At 46.6% G+C, this 21,459-nt stretch overlaps 1 protein-coding gene across 1 annotated transcript in view; it reads left to right on the plus strand.

Moving 5' to 3' along the window:
* LOC135393806 (cell adhesion molecule Dscam1-like) overlaps positions 1-21,459 on the plus strand; it is a 293,651-nt gene that overhangs the window by 133,312 nt on the left and 138,880 nt on the right. The window contains exon 2 of the mRNA XM_064624087.1: positions 4,791-5,102. Within this exon, the coding sequence (XP_064480157.1) occupies positions 4,791-5,102 (312 nt within the window). The remainder of the gene's footprint in view (positions 1-4,790; positions 5,103-21,459) is intronic.

The raw sequence follows: 21,459 nt of genomic DNA on the forward strand, positions 1-21,459 counted from the left end.
ACCCCGCAAAAACGTACGATTACATTACTCACTGCATAACGGAAGCGCACATGAAGACACATATATCCGCCGCTCAGAGATGCATTAAGAACGGCGAGCAGTGGAACATCAATGTAGACGTGTGGGCTGTCTGGCCCTATTATGAGAGACTCGCTGCTTAACGCTGGAACGGCGAGCGGGTCTGCAAACTGAATAAACGCCCGGCGATACGATCGTCCATTAGAGTATTAGACCGGCTTAAAACCTCAGGTATTGTGTAACCTTTCAAAAGCAATCACTGGTAGAGCCTGTATCGCTGGTGCGCTGCGGGGTTGGCGTCATAAATCGCGAGGTCTCGGGTAAAAATATCCAGGCTGGCTTGCTCTATGTGTCTTTAAGTAATCGGGAAGGTACGTGAGGTGGCCTTCATCCTACGCAGGCCATAACTTATGGTTTTCGTGCGTCGTGTACAGTCGAATTCGTACCGTGCGATATAAGATGTTGTTCTTCCGGCAAAGTTAGCGAGTTTCGTGTGGTAACTATAAAAGAAAACACTTCTGCTTGTTTCGTCAGTCATAATAGTAGGATATTCCTGCACGTTTCGTAAAACTGTATGGGGAACATCGGAAGGCAGTGCTTTTTTTTTTTTTCTCGTTCTTTTAAATTTCAAGAGAGTGGCGCACCTGCGCCTTATTCGCGTGATATTACTCCCCTGGAATAGAATGGCGCACAGACGGTTGAAGAGGGCATTTCGAAACATGACAAGCATTTTATATTCCGGAAATTGGGCGCAGATTTCGAAGTGCGATTTTCTGCGTGATCATCCGTCAAAGTGTTCCGCGAGCAAAATATGGAAACTACGAGTGGTGTCAAACCGGAACATTTCATTTTTCGCAGAGGTAAAATGAGCTTACAGGCGAGAAATTAGTTTTATTTTTCAACGTAATCTCAAGCTGTACTAATGCGCTTGTCCCGGAGCGTACCAGCCATGATCGGACCGCATTTTTGACCTCGTCGTCGCAGCTGAAGTGGCGGCCCCCAAGGAACGCCCTCAGTGGCCCGAAGAGATCGAAATCGCTGGGGCGAGGTCTGAACTGTAAGGGGGATGTGGCAGCAACTCCCGGCCAAGTTCCTGTAAGGTGCGTGTCGTGAGATGCGCGGTATGCGGGCGTGCATTGTCCTGTAGGAGGAGGACTCCTCTTGTGATGAGGCCCGGACGCTTTTGCTTCAGCGCCTTATGCACATCCCTGAGAACCTGGCAGTAATATACACTATTGATGGTGGTACCACTGGGCAAAAAATCAAGAAGAATAACGCCAGCCTTGTCATAGAAAATCGTGGCCATGACCTTACCCGCAGACGGGGTGCTTCGGAACTTCTTGGGAGCTGGCGAGCCCGGATGCTTCCACTGTTTTGATGCGCGTTTAGACTCAGGAGTGAAATGGTGCACCCACGTTTCATCGCACGTGATGATCTGATTAAGGAACGACTGTTCTTCAGTGTCCAAACGGTACCTTAGCTCTTGGGAGATTTCCAGTCTTCTCTGCCGGTCAAACACGGAAAGTGCCTCGGGGCCCAACGGGCACTAACTTTCCGAAACTGGAGGTGTTCATGAATAATAGTGTTCAACGTTCCCACAGAAAGGTCTGTCTTTCGAGACATGTTATCCGTCGGTCCTTGATGATCTGGCGCTCCGCAAGTTGAATGTTCAAAAGAACTTTGACACTGGGCTCTGAGCACTCTGAGCACCGGGATCGTCCTGCACTGATGTACGGCCGTCTCGGAACCATTTGCACCATTCAAACGGTTTGCTGCGGCTAAGTGTATCGTGGCCATACTGAGCCTGAAGCCTTCCGTGAATTTCAGATGACTTTACTCCTTCATTCACGAGAAACTTTATGACAATTCGCTGTTCGATGTGTGCGCTCACCTCGTTGTCGGCCATCTTGTCCAGCACGCGTCTTCTGTTTCGCTCAAACTTTGGACCACCACGTGGTGAACGCGGAGGCCTGTCGCGTGTGAGAATGACGGAAAAGAAGTAGCGCGAGCCATTTGTATGCTCAGGAGACAGAAAGTCCCGGTTTGGTTTGAACACCCCTCGTAATTTTTCCAACCGAAGTTGCGTACCTACAGTGTTCTAAAATTATCTCTACCTTTATCCTTTAATCATTAAGCAGATCGAGTTGAATATTGAAGCAGGTCTTCTATATTTGCAACTCAAGCATCGCCGGTTGCGTCGCTCAAACTGCGGTTATCCCGATATATTCCAATCAGAGCTCATCTCTCATCACTCCTATTTGCACGTGGCTGCAAGAATCACGCCCCATGTATCGTCGGCACTCATTAGTCATTGATTTGAGTCGCTGTTTTCAGTTGTTGCTACGAGATTACATCGATTTGCGCAAGTCGAGGGCAATAAGCATTAAGCATTCATGCCTGACTATCCAGATGGTATGCCGTACGCCAGGGAAGTTAATAACCCATAGCAACACGGTGTTGCAGTACTATCTATAGCGTTGCAATGCCTTGCATATTAAACGAACAGAAAGGCGTACTTTCTTTCGTTGATGGTGAGAGAGAGAGAGAGAAATTATGGTTTTAATGGCACAAAGGCAATAAAGGCCATAGAGCGCCAAAACTACGGTTAGTGTGTGAGAGATGCTTATGGGAGAGATGAGAGTGGGATGTGAGAGTGTGTGGTAGTTAAAAGCTATCTACAGGTATGAGCGATGAGATGGACCAGGATAAGAAAGAGAGGAGGGTGAACAGACTAACGTCCTTGGCGGACGATAACAAGTGAGTATCTACAAGTGTGAGCTATGAGGTGATCCAGGATGAGATGTTTACATGAGGAGTTCAATGATATTGGATAAAAGCGGAGCAATACTTAACATCTACATCTGACTATGTAATCCACACATGGTCAAAAATTGGATGACATTATCAAACGACACAAGAGGAGTGTCGTTGATGGTAACCGATAACCAAACTCTGTGTAACCTTCATAAAAACTAAATGACGGTGTCTGCAACGGGGCTCTTTAAGGTCATCACGACGATGCTCATGTTTAATAAATAATAATGATAATAGTAATTCGCGGCCTTACGCCGCGCGACAACTGTGATCTTGAGCGACGCCACAGTAGTTGGTCAGTGGATTAACCTTGCCAACCTGAGTTTTTTCCTTTTGTTTTTTTAACGTGTAACGAAAGCTCAGCACACGGCACACCGTGTTTAACGTCCCTCGCGGAAGACGGCGTCCTCGGCTGGGTTCGAACCCTCAACCTCGGGATCAGTAGACGAACACGAAGGTATCACAATGAGTGACGTGGCGTTGGTTTGGTACCGGATAAAAACTTTCATATGATAATGCTCGCGTCATCCGCAATGGGACAGGAGGTATGAAACAGTTGAAATAAGGCAGTCGTCGAAAAACTGTTCATGTTCTGAGGCATTGAGGTTTGTATTGCGTCTGTCTGTTTGTTTGTTACAGTCTCAGATGAATTACTTTACACCGTGAGTGCAGGAGGTATGTCGCACAAATCAGAGCACGAATGTGGTTAGTCGCCCAATAATTACGTCGCGAAGCACATGTACCGTGTCTCGCAACAAAACAAACCACCTGTAATGGTACGTGTATGGAACGTAAAAAGTTAACGCATTTGAGGATTATGCGGGAAATTGTGCGCGGATGTGTGAAAATATCTGACAATCTCAGCATATATGAGACGAAAATACGATCGGAATCACCGTAAACGTGTCGTACAGGAAAGACGAAGCTCTGAAGCATGCAAGAGGGGTTCCACTCGGTGCTGCAGAACGTTCTAGCCTTTAACAGCAAGACAAAAAGGAGACCGCACGTGCTAACAGCAACAGTGCATGATCAACGCGAACAACACCGAGCGCTAGAGCCACAAAACGAGTCGGAATTATTTCAGCGATCACCGGACCTCGCTCAGTGATTCACGAAGCGTCTTATGGGCCTTTTTCACATCCGTGTCGTATCCTAGCGGCTCTCTAACGAACCACGCGCGCCGCGCGTCGAGAACAAATCTACGTGGATAGCACAAAGGACCAAAACCGGTCCGGAGTGGAGCTGACAAGGTCGCGCCATTCGTGCGGTCTCCCCACGGGACCCCACTTCTGTCGCCCCCATAGTGCGCCATCTAGTGAAAACGGAGATAACCCTCTCCGGCGCCTCAAGGTCATACGCATGCGCATATAAGCCGTTGTGAAAAAGGTCAATTGACTGAGCGCGCCCGTACACGACTATTGTCGGTTCCGGCTTCGTGGAGTTCCTGCAACAGCGTCCCCGTATATTTGGCGCGCATATGTTATCACTGTTATCACTACATGATTATCATGTGAAAGATGAAAGTCGCTGAAAAGGTTAGCCAGCTGTGGGACTCGAACCCACGTCTTCTGGGTTACCGGTCTAGGGCTCTACCAATTGAGCTAAGCTAACACGCCTCCCCAGCGACTTTCGGGGTGCGTCATCTGAAGGGACAAACCAGCCACACTCTCTCACTCGTCCTCCTTTCACTCTTACATTCGTGCTCACTCATACACACATTCATACGACGGGATCGACGCCAGCGGCAACTGCTGAACATGAGGGAACTGATGTTCTGAGGCTGGAACAACATAAAAGGAACAAATTTAATATCATTGCTCTATTGCTGTCGGTCGTCATTTCCAGTTGTTCAGTACCTATTCGCTCATCACACCTGAATCTAGCATAGTTAAGCTGCGCTGATTTTGATTTTTTTTCTTTTACATTCATTTATTTACAGAGATATATCGTCTTTTCAGAAATCTCCAGACCTCGGTTCGCGGTCGAACCTCCGAATCGAATCGCCTTCAGCAATTCTACAGGGGCAGCCATTCCCTGCACAGCAAGTGGCTATCCTCCTCCCGCAATCACGTGGCTAGATCACGAAGGATTGCCGGCGGCAGATACGAGGATATTGAACGGATTACGTCACATCCGGGAAGATGGTTCCCTCGTCTTCCGTCCATTTACGGAACGAGAATATTCTGCAGACGTACACCACGCCACCTACCGGTGTTCGGCGACGAATGTGGCAGGCACCATCGTCAGCAGGGACGTCAAAGTTCGAGCAGGTAAACAACTATTCATTTCGTTTATTTCGTTTATTTCATTTCTGTCAGAGAAATGCGGTTCAAGCACAAAAGGCAATGCCTGACGAGGCTGTGGAATTTGGTAAACTCGTGGTACTAGTACTAGTTTGGGATTCTAAGGGGTGAAATTTGAAAAATAATTTCCAATCCTTGTAATAGCTGTGCAAAATATAGTGTCCTACATGAACGTATTCAAAATGCTATGCTCCTTGAAAGAAGAAACTGAACCAAACATTTTAATTTTCTATGAATTCAGGGGTTAAACATCTGCCACTCTACGCAGTCACCTGATGCTAAGGCTACCTACTATAGTAAAGTTGTATTTCGGTCCATAATGAAAAAAAAAATGAAAAAAAAAGAGTTCGAGAGAACTACGCAACCAGCTCGCTTGTTTCTTAACCATTCTCTCGCTATGATTTGCAGCTGGAGGGTGCTAAATGAGCACCCAGCATGTTAAACTGGTAACATGCAAACTGAGGTAAATAAAAAAGCGCGTGTTTGTAAATACATAAAAAATGAAGTTCAGGTACTTAACGCTAGCTCGTTCCTCGAAAAATTACAGCAGCATTAAAGCAGGGAATGGTAAAGCTATGTTCCCACTACCGAGCGAGCGCACGCAACGGCGCCCGTGACGGCAGAAATGTCGCTTAGAGGTCACCGGGGACCCGCTTTCCGGCTCCGTACAAGCAGTCTTCTACGTTCCCACTGCTGGGCTCCCAGAGCGGAGAACGGCGATAGTGTCCACCCCAGACAGACGTTCGCCGTGCTCTCGAGATATACCGACGGGGGCGAGACAAGCGCACGCGGTTAGCGTGCTGGTCATGTCTTGTTTTGACTGGGAGGTACCCGGGTTCGAATCCCTGTGCCGGCTGTGCTGTAGGGATGGAACGATATTCTTATCGATACTTTATGCCAGCGATGTTATCGATATTTTTAAAATACCGATATGTATCGATAAAAATATCGATGTTCATATCAATATTACATCGATGTATATACCGATATGCATGCTGATAGAAATATCAGTAACTCGGCGGCTTCTGAGCGCTGACAGTGCATGAAAAAAGAAGTGAGTCTTAGTATTTGTATCCATGCGGTGGATGTCCCACAAGAGATGCTTCTTTCTGAAGTTGATTATCATCATTATTCTGCGCGTTTTCATAGGAGCTGTTGCTGTCGTCTGCTAGGTAGTCGTACGTCCGCTTCTGAGCGTTCAAAATTCAAATTTCCATTGCCCAATCACGATATAGACCTCGCGGGCCGATGAGCAGTGCCCCTAGCGGATCGTGCGGTGTAGGGCTTAGCGATTATGGCATGGTCGTTATAGTCTAGTAGGTCGTGGTGCTAACTAGGGTGAGCAGGCATAGCGATGAGCGTGCGAAGGTCTCGCTCTCGCCGATTTATCTGAGAGTGCGGCGAACGTCGGTGTTTGCACTCTCGCAGTTTACCCGCTCCACGAGCGCTCTACCATCATGAGGAAAGTAGCTTAAAGAATTTGCGTTACCGTTTCCCCCCCCCCCCAATTTTCGATTCTAAAATATTTCCGTTTCCGTTTCTGGTTTGCGTTGCGTTTCCGTTCCGGCTTCCGGAAAAGAGACGACTGTTATCGAACTGCGAGCCACGTACCGTCCAGTCCCGGAATTGTTTCCTCAGCGTTGCCTTGGAGCACACAATGGGTACACACCATAATTGGGCTTCTGTGAAATCGTGCATGTTCCGATGTCTAATATAATCTGCAAACGTGCCTGCATGCTCTATAGTGTACCTTTAAAGGGGCACTGAAATGCAAAAAGAATTTACTTCAAATTACGTTGCAAGCCATGTCAATTTCGTACTTGTTATCGGAATTCAAAACTTTGATTCCGTTACGGAGCTACAATAGAAATTATATCGGACTCTTTCTTGCTTCGGCGCTAAGCAGTGTACGTCGTTTCAGCTCGTGCATCGGTGTTTGCATCGGTGTGTGCAGCAACAGGTCACAACAGGACACACGAGCGAAGTGCAGTATCTCACACTGCTTATCCGGGCACTTAAATTCCTGAGCATTCAGAGTGAGAAGCCTCAGTCGCGTGAAGAGTAAAAGGCTCATCATTCCTGGGAAGGGAAGATCTGGAGTTTGCACTGAACCCAAGTAGCTCCATAACGTGGTGGCGGTCAAGTCGCTTCTTCTTCTTCACTTCGTTAAGCGCGGACCCCATAACAAGCGACACGCGACGCGCTGCAGAATTTGTCGCTGTCGCGTCTGGTCATGGCGCGACTTCCTGGTCCATTTGAGCAGCGACATTTCGTCACCGAGAAATTATGTTTTTGGAGAAGCAATGCTTATTTTATTCGAGCTAAGTTGTAAATTGCCATAAATATACCAAAAATAGTATTTCATTCGTCAAAACGAGGAGAAATTGTAATGAAGTTGCTATGTAATATTCGCCGTAACGCAGTGGCGCTGCGGTTGAGGTACCCAACGCCCCGCCCACTTCTTCGTCTGCTAGTTTTGTTGGTTGCCCTCTCCACCCTCTCCCTTGCCCACGCGTTCAGTTCTTGTTTCACGCCGCCAAATCTAGCTGGTTTTGTCAAACAGCAGGCAACGAACTCAGCGACATGCTACAAATATCTACTGGGAGTAGATGCAGAAATATTGAGCCGCGACAAAGCTTTTTTGACGCTCGTGTGGCGGCAGTGACGTCGATTTTGTCGCTTCTCGCGTGTATCTGCCGCGTGTCGCTTGTTATGGGATTCGGGCTTTAGGGCTACTCGCTGAACGCATTAGTCTCTTGGAATCTGGCCGGATACAGTCCATAGGAACGGCAGCCACGGATGGCTTATCCGCCGAGGCCTTAGAAGCTGGCAGACTAGCGCATGGCGGGGAAGACACGAAAGTCTCGCCGGCAGGTACGCTGTCACCTGGAGTATCAGAGGTAGGGAAGGCTCGCCGCCGGAACCCGCATTGTGATCCAGTGAAGCATCCGGAGATTCGTAGCAGACCGTGTTGGAGTCATCAGATAAAACTGCAGGAAGAGGGACTGGCCAGGGTTCTTCCGTGGAACCATTTCCGTCAGCACATGGCAACACCTCCTGTACTAAGGGTTCGGTAGAAGGCAGATGAGCCACTTCAGTTTCTCTCATCAATCTCTCAGGGCATCATCTCCCAGGGGGCAAACCTTCAGCCTCAGGCTCCCGCATATTGGCGGGGGTGTCGTTCAACAGCGGAAAAATCGCCGATGGCGAAACCAATGCTTCAGAGTACGGACGCCTACACGTGCAGTCAGCGGTAGCATGACTGGAACCACACCTTTGACAGGGTCGTTGGCACGATAACGTTGGGTTACCGGACGTACTACACCGGTCGCAGAATTATTGCAAGCAGCCTTTAAATGCCTCTCTTTTCTGCACCGACGGCAGACTCTCTTTATGGCGACGTAGTCAAAGGTTACGCGATGACCAAGTACACGAAGAAAGTTAGCAACCGGTCCACAGACATTTCGATTTTCACCACTCTGTCCCCATTCCGCACTGATGGCATACCCTTGTACCGACACTAAAAATGCAAAGGACCTTGCCGTGCGGATGAAGGGCGCTACGACGACATTCGTCTGGAATGAAAACCGTAAGATAACGACAGAAGACGTTGACAACTCTGGGACCCACAGGGACGATTTCAACACTTTCATGCCCAACCTTAATACTGCCATCTTGCATGAACCTTCTTGATGGCGCTAGCTGACCAGACTACCACCTGAAAGGACGTTTCCCCCAGGTGTTGTACGCTGAAAACGGTGGCTTCTCCGGCAACCACCTCACTTGCATCGATGATGTCATCTGCAGGCGTCCTGGTAGGGACAGACACATTGAAAGCCCAGTCGTTCGACGGCGGGCGATCTGACATTGCGGCCCCGGTAAAAGGCGTCAGTAAGATGACGACAACGTCCGGGGCAACCACGAAAAAAATGATTAAGCGCGAAAAGATCACACGTCAGAACGCTATGCTTCGTCCGATTCTATTTCCGTTCCCATTACATTTTACGTACTACGGCGTCGCTCCTTGCAGAGCATATTTATGCACCCTGCGTCACGTCATCTTTTCACGATAGGTCTGCCGCACTAATTCATCGCTTATTGAGTAGAGCAGAACAAATAAATAACAAATACAAAGGAGTAAAGAAATGGTACCTCACGAAACCATCCTTACACAAAATTTTTTTGTTTATTTGTTCACGAGCTTCACCAATGCATGTAAGCGTATCCATCTGGAGAAGTTGCCTCACTTTCCAATTTCATATAATTTGGAATTGTTCATAGCGAAATATATTTCACCGTCGTTAAAGGTGTTCTCTATTGAAGTGACTTACTTGGTCGTTCACGTGATGGGGTTGATGTCCCTTCTGCCACATAACATTAACGATAGAAGCAGCTGGCATTTTTTAACCAAAATAATAGTCTGAAAAATGTAGAAAACTACGTAAATTAAATGCTCGGAATTTTGGGGGGATTCGCTATGACTGGCTACAAAAAACGATTAAAATCAGGATTTTTGTAATGACAAACTTAACGTCAGAGTAGGTATATTTTGATATGTCAATGTATACCAGAACAAAAGAGGGAGGAAAAAAGAGTCTGAAATAAATTGTGCTTCACGAAACCATCCCAACAATATTAACTGACGCAAGACCGGGAAATAGGAACCTTTTTTTTTCTTTTTTTTATACCACTGTGATATCAGCTTTGGTTCTCTTGGAACCTTTCCAGGAAAGGCGAAAGATAAATGTAGCACTTTTTGTGCGTCAAGCTCCCATTGTTGTCTTCCTCACCGACGTTTCTGTTATATTCGCCCTTTTTGTATCGCACAAAGAGATGAACGAAGAAAAATGACGGGAGCGATCATACGTTAGGGCAGCACTGAGTGAGGCCATAAAGTTCAATTCAATTTGAAAAGCGTCAGCAATAATTTGATAAGCCCACGTGCACGATCCCTTGTTCGCGTGTCAAATGAACGAGCGAGGTATACGAGACGCGCCATAGCTGCTCTTGAAGAGTCCGAAAAGTGAGAGGTAATGAGATTACGAGGACCAGTCGGATTTTAGAAAGCCCTGTGGGTTTCGAGAAGGGATGGTGGAAAGGATAGTCTAGACTTCTAGTAGGTCGTAAGCACTCCACGAAAAGGGATACGATAAAGGAACCTGTCAAATCATAGATAAGCAACGTGATGTTATCCGCTTAGGGCAGTTGGTTTGACATGTTTTGGGAGCCGTTTAGCATGAAAACATTCCTTCCCTTCTACTAAGGGCAGGTTCTACTAAAGGTTATTGTCGAAAGGTCAAAGGTGGTACGACGGGTTAGTAAAGCTCGTTTTACGTACTAGGTGAACAAGACACAAAATGATTTTTCCTTCTTTTAAATGCGATAGCATATACCCGGTACTGGTCAAGTGCAACGTCCTCGCCCACTCGGACTTGTGCGATCGTTCCCGCCCAAAAAAAAAAGAAAAACAACAAAAAAAGATACCAACAACATTAGGTTGACCATAGTTTTCCCCTCTCACGTGCCCAGTTATTAGATTTCTCAAAGAAACCGCCCTCCCCCGCACCCAAAAAAGGGTGAGGGTCTGGATCCGCGCGACAACCGGGAAACCGACAAACGAAGTGCCGGTGCTGCCATCTACTCGAGAAATGATGAAACTATCTTAGCGATCAAGATAGTCACTCTCAAAGTAGACAAGGTAGAACACGCCCTAACCGCTGCAGCCGTAATTGGTGACGCATGCGTCGTAGAGAGGGGGGAATGATGTTTGGGGAACGTGCGGTTAGCCTGCTCGGGGGTGGCGCCTTGGTGAACCCAGGGGAGAGGGAAGGATGAAAGAGAAAGGGTAAGGTGATGGTGGTATAGGAGAGGAAGGGGTCTGCATGCAGCCCACGTTGCCCTGGGAACCGCGTAGTCGCGGAGAACTACCCACCACAGAAAACATACCAGCATCCCTTAGTGGCCTCCATTTGGATGCTCTCTGTACCACGGTAACCACCAGGATGATTGGCCAAGTTACCCCACCAATGCGTCGTAGAAGTGGACTGCAAGGATGGCCCCACCCTTGTCGTGCTGGTATACATTACAGCGGGATCCTGTAAAGACAAGATCAAGAGGCTCCTTCTAGCCCAGCTCCTCAATTACTCCGCAAGCATTACCTTCGTAGACAACTCAAAGGAACACAACGTGCCCATGATTGTCATCGGAGACCTCACTACGGGCATGAGGAAGAACCAGAACAACTGGTTCGCAGGCTTCATGAAGGAAGTCTACGATCTCCATCTAGCCAGTGACGATAAAATTCCCACAGCCCGCAGCCGGAAGTGTCATAGATTGTGCCTTCGTCAGGGGCATAGACGAGCTAGTGGTTGCCAAGTACGTCAGCTACTTCAGTCTCCACAGTCCTCTACTGTCCACCGTCTGAGAATGCCCGCGATGAGCTCAGTTGTTTATTTAATTAACAATACTACTCGCACCCGTAGGTGCTATCGTAGGAGTGATCAACACGACAAAGAGTACAATCATGGATTAATGGGCGTGACATTGCGGTTTTGTCATGGTGGATTTCAGTTCGAAATGCGGGGGGGGGGGGGATACATTTATTAGAAGGAAAAGTCCGGTTCGAAATGGCCTAAATGGACTACTAACCTATTCTGTTGAGGAGGTCTGACAGTAAGTCACATTCAATTACACTTTGTGAGAAATTTTCAATAGGTTCATTTGATTTGATTTGTGCAAGAAGAAAAAGAAAAGAGATGTTAGTCCCGAGCAATAGGTTCATAATTGCTGTTCTTTCTACCATTTCAACCTCTAGGCTTTTTGTTTGTACTTCCGGATACCACACAGGTGAGCAATGTTCTAATATTGGTCTAATAAGGGTAGTGCATGCTACCAGTTGAACATCACTGATGCCTGCCTTAGCGTACGTCCAATTAAATTCAAGTTCCTTAGTGATTTTTCGTTAACTTAATCAATGTGCTGTTTCCAAGACAATTTGCTGTCAACAATTACTCCTAGGTCTACGCGTTCTAGTGGGAAATCGTCCAGGCAATACTTAAATTTATCTGCATTTTCCTTCAGACTCAACGACATATAACGAACGACATAACTCAACGAAGCTCATAAATGCTCTCACATTTAAATGACAATCTGAACAGCGATTTCTGCCACAATTTTTTCCTATGAATGTTCTGACGGCTTCTCGAAGTGTCCTTCAATGTGATTTTTTTTCGTATTTCTTGTTTTGGCGTCATTGGCACGTCTGTTGTTTGTAGCTCTCATCGTAGAATCTGACCCGCAGTAAGGGTCACGCGTAAGAAGAAAGGAATGGTCAACCACATATCCACAACCACACCGCTGATATCCCCGTTATTGGCTCGCTAGACGGAGATTGCATGGTTACCAGCAGCCGGACTCAGGTCCTCCGCTTCCTTATGCGCCTTACTCGATAAAAGTGCCAACTTCCCACGTTAACTTCATGACGAGGCCGAAGATATGACGGGACAATCTTTTTCAATCCGAACGTAATGTCACCGTTGTCAAATCAACATCAGCTCACATTGTTCCTTTGTTCCCAACAAGAGCAGCAGGTGACCGTAACTAGGGAAATATATCGTTAGTGTTGTTCAATTTCACAGTTTTCTTGTTCATTTGGTGGAACCAGCGCTCTCGGTCACTAGTTGTTCTCATGGAGGACGAGACTTTCTGAGAGGTACGAAAGGTGTGTTCATCTATGGCGCACTCTGAAAGTTCCATAGCAGTTAATATGTAATCTGAACATAATGATTTGCCTTTTCGACAACTGCACAAAAAATGCCATCGAAAGTCGTCCTGCATGTCATTAGCAGTATGCGCATGCAAATAATGATCATACGCCCATTACGCAGCACAGAGGCCTTTGTTGCCTTTGTGCCATTAAACACATAATCAATCAATCAATCAACCATTACGCTGAATCGTCTAGACTTGCTCTATCTGGCAGCTATGAATTAAATACGATGTTCGACCTACATCACGAAACACCCGATACACACGACGAAACGCACGACACAACAGCGGCCATCCAAGAAACGTGCCAGCTCGATCGGCGCTGCAGCTGCGCCCTCTACGGAGAGAGTCACGACAGGGTGTACCTGCGTTGCGAGCGATATAAAAACGGCGATAAAAATAGACCAACAGACACAACAACACTTCGCGATGAATGTTGACAGCCGTCAGCGAAACAAATAAAAGAAAAGAAAGAATGTGCAAAATATTCTGCGGGGAAAAGCTTTCCTCCCACGGGAGGCCTTAGAAGGAAGCAGCAGCAGCAACAGCGACCGGTGGCTGATGTAGAATTCCTTAATAGAAAGTCCGCCTGACACGAATAAGCCTTTCGAGTGCTTGGCAGCGTACGAGAGCACTTGGGACGTCTTAGCGCGAGAGATTTCCCTCGCCTGAATTCCCTGCGGCACCGTCGGTCGGCAATGAAGTGGAAGCGTTGCATCTGCTATACCTCCTACAACTGCTATGGCTGTGACGACTGCGTGGGAGGGTGTAGGAGAAAGAGAGCTGGGCATAAACAAGAGCTCGGTAATCGTTTCGCGTATTGAGAGGTTATATCTTGGACAATGTCGATTGCTTTTACGTGGGTGCCTCGAAAGGTTTTCCGCTTTATCTACGGTCTTCCGAACCTCCTTTTCGTATTCTCCTCGTTATGCCATTTCTGCTGTTCCTTGATTCGTTTCTTTGTCACGTGCTATCATGTTGGATTGCGTTTCTGCAGTCTGAAAATATCTAATTTTTTTTTCCATTAGCATAGGAAGAACGGTTCTTCAATTAGTGCCCATATTTAAAACCAAATCGTTGTATCAATGCTGGTGTTCCTACGTCTGTGACACCACACATACACTCTAAAAACAGCTTTACCGCATATAGCAGGCGGTGCGCCAACTATTGCCTCGAATGATGGGGTTATATCGCTTTCGACTCGAGGAGAGAAGGGGCGTACGCCTTTTTGTGGCAATTTGAGTATATAGTAATTGACACAAAAAGGCATACGCCTCCCTCTCTCCTCGAATCAAAAGCGATAACCCTATCGTTCGCGGCAATGATTGGCGCATTACGTGCTATGCGGTGAAGCTCTGTTTTTAGAGTGTACCACAATACCGAGAATATAGCTAAGCGAGCTCGTGTTTCTCCTATGCAAGCGACTATAAATTACTCAGTTTCCCGTTTAGAAAGTGTAGTCGTCCCTCGAATATAAACATCCTTTGCCCGCAACAAGTAAAATTTCGAAGAGTCTGAGAACCAGTGCGCATTAAAGCTAGAAGAGATACTTCGCCTTGAAAAACAGTCGCTCCCGGGCAGATAGTACGTTCGCGGTGCGATTCCTTTAAACCACACGAACACAGAACGGTAGCACCGCCTTTCACTGGGTCGTCACCACATACATACGCACACGCACGCACGCTTTGCTCGAAGCACCCTTCACAGCACGTAGCTTTGCAAACAGCTCGCCATATTTCTCTCTCCTAAGACAAAAGCGTGCAGGGACAGCGAAAGGAAGTTGAAATGAAAATATATCGAGGTAGCAGATTTTTCAGGGATCCGGAGGGAAGAACCCACCCTCGTTCTTTGTACAGATAAAGCGCATCTTCTTCACGCTAAGGTACAGAGTGTCGGATGCGTTTCAGATCTCTCTGTCTGCTTTCTATGTGTATAGGGTTTTGCTCCCCCCCCCCAAGACGTAACGCCTGTGGCAATATTTCATCTGGGTCACCATTTTTCTTGTTCCAGGCGTCGTTTGCTTTATAGCCGCGCGCTCTTCAAACGGAAGTTTCCAAACATACGGGCGTATAAATATGACATAGAAACGACACCTGCAGGGAAGAGCTCACATGTGGCTTTGTTCCGCGGGTAGAAAGAATCCAGAAGCAAAAAGAAGGAATACGCGAATCAAGGACAATGCAGAGATCAGGATGTGCGGGAAAGGAAAGTGTATTATGGGGGACGTGGTACGAGAAAGTGTGGGGAGAATTTGAGTTACGATGTTTCGTACCTCTCATTTGTTCGACAACGGTGTGGAAGAATGAAGGACTCAGAAAACTCTAAATCCAATCCAGCGTAATCAAAAAAAAAAAGAAAAAGAAACGCGTCAACACTTACTGATTTTTAGAGTGACTAATTGGTCTTGGTTTACCGGTTTTGAAATAACGTGAGCAGTAACAAATCAAAGAGGACGAGAAACGTCAAAAAACCGTTATAATGACGCCTAAATAGGATAATATAAACGTTATACATAACGAATGTTATAAAACTTTTAGTGTGCAAGTTTCGATGCCGTGGATGACTGTGGCTTACACTCATTCAACTGTAGGGACGCCTCACATCCGGCTAAATGAAAGCACGAACTCACTGCTAGCTACACCCTGGCGGGTGCTTGTTGCACGCTGTGGGAGTCGCCTCACGGCCCGCCTATAGGGCCGGCAATTTCCACTCCCGAGGCCGCACCACCCGCTCGCTACCGAAGTACGAAATGCACCGCACAGATCATGTCAGCCAGACACAGTTTATTATCATACCTTTCACCGTAGCCAAGTATTCGCATCCAACAGCCAGGCGAGCACCAAGAGGCGGCCCCAGCCTTGAACGGAACAATCTGGAGACCCCGCTCGGAAACCGAGCGCTCTTTTTAAAACAACAAACCCCGCCCACAGCTCTCTGTAGAAGGGAAACCATCAACAAAACAGGTAAGGGACACCGATGATAAGGAGCGCAGATATCAACGCACACATCAACGCGAAATCACAAGCTCGGAAACAATCTTTATCGCGAAAAAGCTAAAGTTCCACAACGCTCAGCATATCAATTTAATCATCACGCGTGGCACAGAGCAAAAGGTGCAATCAAAAGTTTTCCTAATGAAACGCAAATCGAGGAGGAGCAATGCACAAGCTGTCCCTGTCGTGTAAATGGGAATTAGTTTTGTCTTACTACTTATCTTTCAGCATTTTATGAAACAATCGGGGCTGGCAATCGCAAACACACGATAAAGCAACCTTGACGAATCAAATCATTTGCTGCCAAACTTTGACGTAGCAGCTCGCGAGCTACCGTGATCGGACATAGATGAAAGCGTTCCTGCACATCGTCTGCGCGGCCGATTCTTCCGGAACACAAAACTTCAGTCATTCCCCCAAAATATCTTCACCCCCTATCCTCCTTTTTGCGCGCACAGAGAGAAAGCCCATTTCGAGCAGAACATAAAACCTCAAGCCCCCGCAACTTATAGCGAAGGGGGAAAAAAAAAAGACAGTTTCCTGCCGCCTATATCTTCGTATTAACACCGCCCGAATAGCAATATACCAGATAGCGCACAAAACCCATCCAGCCTTATACAACCAACCTGATCTCATTTCGTTCTTGTGTGTGTGTGTGTGTTTATTCATTTTTTTTTGTTTTTTTTGTTTTTCAAGCTTGACCAAGTCTTGCCAAACCAAGCGACGCCTTATTGGAGTGTAGGCGGAAACTTGATTCCTCCATCACCTGCGTTATTAAATGCGGATTCTCGCTGCGCGAAACACAACACAAGATGACCAGGGGACCTGGTTATATTAAACCCAAGACCCCCCTTACGCAGATATTGAATCTTCTACGCTTTGGTCCTCGTATATAGGATATGGAATGATACCTCTCCTGGCCAACGCCGTCTTCTTCTTTTTCTCGCACCCACGCTATTTCTGTTTGTTTTTGTTTGAGAAGCGTTTCCTAGGCAATATCCAGATTGATCCCAATGCGAGACGCGTAGCGTTTGTTTTTATAAGCAGCGTAGGTAGGTTGTATCTATCAGTGATAGGGGCAAGCAACCAAAGAGATGACAATGAAACAATGAACACCAGGGCTTTGTCGTATTCTTGATTGCCTCGATTGATGTATGTGCTCAGAACCAAGAAATCTTGAGGACATCAGAGCTGGATGGTCCTTTGAGATATAGCTGTCGAGAGGTATGTGGACACGCAGCTATATGATGGCGGCGTAAGGAAGACCAGACAAGGCAGTTGTATTTCCGAAGCAGTGTGAATGCTGATAGATGAATCCAGGTGCCATAGATATTTAGCACAAATCATTTACGATCACGTAATTAAAGAGCTATGGGAATGCGCAGTTCGCAACTCTCGTCTGCTGTCGTTTACTTAGAAAAAATAAAAAAAATAAAGTAAATTAATAAAATAGTGACTGTGTTTCTAGTGCAGACTTCTGTTACCCTCGCTCACTTAGAAAGAAAGAACTGCACGTCGTAACTTCCTGCGCAGTAAGGTGAGACAGTAGGACCCACAGCGAGTTTTAATGTCACGTAGGCAATATTATCATCATTAGCAACAATTTTCCTGTTTACTTGTCCCGGTGGGACAGATAACGTTTCAAAGTTGGACACTGGCCTCGGATTCAACACTGTGCACGCCCTCACGCAGTTTTCACGAGCTCAAAATTGGAAGATGCATCTATTCCAAGTACGGTGACTACGTCCGCTGCGCCCGGTGAAGGACTGGACAAATTCCGTGTATCCAGTTATGTTTCCTGTCTTCCGTTTCCTTTATGCTCTTTATGTCTAGGAATTATTAATCGAGAAAGAATCTTCCCATTGGCTATGCATAATTAATTTCCTCTCGGGAAGCGCGGCATCATCTTTCCGTTGTTCAGGTATTGTCTGTAGAACATAAATAAGCAAGCTATTCAGAATAACATAGCAAAATCGGTTGCCCAACCATATCAGTGATATGGTGTCGATTAACCAGGGGCGGAGCCAGACCACTGGGTTTGGGAGGGGGGAGGGCGGTTACTTTGTCGGAGCGCGTCGTGGGGGAGGGAAGAGAAGGAAATCCAATGTATAAACTGGCGTTTGGAGAGGGGGCGATCGCCCAACCACCCTCCCCCCCCCTTGGATCTGCCCCTGCGATTAACCGACTAAGATTTCAATCAGATGCAGTATCTTCCATAAATGCAGTGTCATTACCTTTTGAGACACACAATAACCTACAAACCAGCAGCATGGTCGAGTGGTTAAAGCCATCCATTCGCTGATGGCAGTCAAAGTCGTGCTGAATAGGAAGAGGTGGTGGATTCGAATCTTACCACCCGCTGTGCTGGCTGAGGTTCTCCCTGGGTTTTCCTGCAGACTTTCCTCACGAATGTCCGCACAATTCCCACTGAAGTCGGCCTTGCACGCATACTAACCCCGCAGTTCCCCCACTTCTTCTTGCTGTCCTCTCTCCATCTGTGGACGTCTGTACACCGCTCATAACCACAGTTGCTTCGCGGCGCTAACGCGAGAAAAAAGTCTACAAAGAATACTTTGCCGCATCTTTCGCTAAAAACCGCTAACGCCGTTCCATTTTGGTTCTTCCAGTTAACTATATTATTTTCATTCAAAAGGTGCGCAATAACTAGTGCACGCTCAAAAAAAGAAAAAAAAAGAAAAGAAGAAAAAAGAATAACAGAGGAAAAAATGACGGCATAAGACTAGAGACAAAAATAAGTCGACATCCGTTGACCTTCCCTCCTTTGAGGGCATGCACACATTCGGCATGTGGCCTCCCCGACTGATTATCCAACGCTTGCTTTTCACACTGCTCCTACACTCCCAGCTATTGTCACAGTTCTTCTGGTCGTGCTCTTTCTTTTTTCTCTTTTTTTTTTGTATTCATTACAAAGCACGTACAGTAGAGTACCCGGTCCCGAATCTGTCGCGCGTAAAGCCGTCACACCTATTGACCATCGTGGTCAACCTCTCCCTAGTATTTTTCTTCATCAACATCAACATCAACAACCATCGTCGTCGTCGTCGTCGTCATCACAGCGACCGGTAGGAGTGAAGGCAATGTCTTCACCGAAGAAAGCCGATAAAACATTTTTCTCACGGATAATATCGATTATTTGTCACAGATTTAACACCCACAGTAGAAGTACTAGGCCTAACAATGACCAGGAATGTGTAAACAGGTATTTAGTTCGACCAGTCGCTTACCCGTTCTCGTTAGCCCAAAATAAAATGGCCACTGTACAAACTACACATGTACGCAACTGGAGATCACAGAGAGTGCTGTGTCCACAGCTGCTGCAAGCCCAGGGAATGTACGGCGCCGAAAGCTTGGCCACTTTTGCCGGAAAGAGAATCTTGGCCGGTTTGTTTATTTTCTGTGCGTGCACATCTCTGCTGAATCGATATATCGAGGGAAAAGGCGCAGATAAATGAACTGGGGGTGCGAAAGGAAAAGTGAGTATAGGGATGGTGGTCCGACGTCATATCGTTTCGGCACGTCGGACTGGGCTCCGGGATGCAGAAAAGATTGGGGATGTGGCAGTCTCCACTGCTGTTGGCGTCCTGTTGCAGGTCTTAACGATTATGTATGCGGCACGCGGCGTCGACATAATACATGATTGCTCAGAGTTTCGTGATATATAACAGAGTGAACAGCGATAAGAATGATTATTTTGCTACCAAACGAAAAATGAAACTGGCAGGGTAAAACATATTGGCATCTAAAGTGTAACTGCGAAGTGAATTTTTTTTCCGCACGGTTTCGTGGCATTTGATGTGAGTCCGTTGTCGAATGAAAAGAGCACACAAGACAGAAACGCACAACACAACACTAGCTCGTGGAGTGTTGTCTGTTTTTGTTTTATATGCTCTTTATGTTTTTTCTTTTCGTTTCTCTTTTTTTTTTTTTTTTTTTTTTTGCTACGGACTCTAACAAGCTTGCCCGTCCCCGTCCTCAACGTGCTATGGGAAGTGAAGCTTAAGACGGATTGATAGCTGGAATCGCGCTCGCGCAAAGGACTTGGCAATAACACACACACACATCCATTGGATGATGATCTAGTGGGTTAGCAATAACAAAAAAAAAACATTACAATTATGCAAATATGAATAAACAGACCGTTGCAGTCTATGCAGTCTATTTCTACAGTAGTATGTTCATTTGGATGGGTAATGAATAACGAAGGGATTGCTATTCCCTAAAAATACAGGGGAGTGTTTATACAATTCCCATTATCAGTCTCTCTTGTAGTTCGAGGACGAGCCTTACTCCCCCGTTCCCATATTTCCTTGATACAATAGTTGACAGTGCACAGCTTCGAGGAGTGTACCTTATCCGTAGGTACATTGTCGGGCGTTGTATAGCGAGACAATTTCCTGTATTTTGAATTGCGTGTATCTTGAAAATCTTCTATAACGTGCGTATTCAACCGAATAAGGATAACGAATGACTAGTGCACAACATTCCTAAAGCGTTTTTTCTCTTGGCAACTCCCCCTGATATTCGCATACCACATCTGCTGTTGCCCGATGTTGGATAGGCTATACGCAAGAACAAGTGGTCTTATTTGTCTTGTTTCTACGCTACAACCGCTTGCTTACGTACATATGCAAAGAAAACGTTAGTACGTGAAAGAAAACATAAAAACATAATAAAAACATAATTAAAGATAACGAGAGTGGAAAAGGTAGTTGGCATAGTGGTTAAAACACACAATGTGGCAAAGGGATTTTATGACGCATAAATGCGCGGCGTGTCGCTGCAATAGGAAAAGGTGCGAGAAACCGTGTATTCACACGAGCGACATCATTACGGAATATTCTAGTGGAAGAAAAAGCGAAAACACAGCTCACAGAGACGAAATTCCGTCCCATGTTATGTTGAGCATTCACACGGTGAGGAATATCGGGAGTGGCGTACTACGCATTTTAGCAGACGATACTTAGCAGACGACACCGTCAGCGTGTTTTCCTGTCGTCTGCTACGGAATAGCTTGTTGCTGTGTAGCAGGAGACACGTGAAGACACGACGTTGAGCGCTCCCGCAAAATTGTTTAATAAGCTGTTTGTTTGCTGCTCAGGTCAGTCACAAACAACGCGACCCCAAATACAATGCCACATCCTCGTCGACCGCCTCAGTAACTCAAGCAGGTGGTAGCCGAACAGTGCGAAACCTAAGATGCCAGAAGCTCTTCGCCAACAGAGCGTGCCGAAAAAAAGAAAAAGAAAAGTCCATCGAAGCTAAACCGTGCAGCCGCGTGGAAGCCGATCGGAAAACAACAAAGGACTGGTACCTCGCTAGGCCTCGCTAGGCTTAGCTAGGCCTAATTAGAGCTAAGGAGAACGCAATTTCCGACGTCCTTTTAGAGAGGAGCAGGAAGAAGAAGCGGCGGCTCCGACCAAGTAGAAGCTGGCCTGAAGTCGTTACCAGACACTACTCTGGCTGGCGGATCCCCTTCCCCTATCCGTTGCAGAAAGGGCCAAATCACGCCAGTATTCTTTGGGCCTTGCTTTTTGCGCCTGCGC

Source organism: Ornithodoros turicata, chromosome 5 (genome assembly GCF_037126465.1).
Source record: "Ornithodoros turicata isolate Travis chromosome 5, ASM3712646v1, whole genome shotgun sequence".
NCBI classification, from domain to species: Eukaryota; Metazoa; Arthropoda; class Arachnida; order Ixodida; family Argasidae; genus Ornithodoros; species Ornithodoros turicata.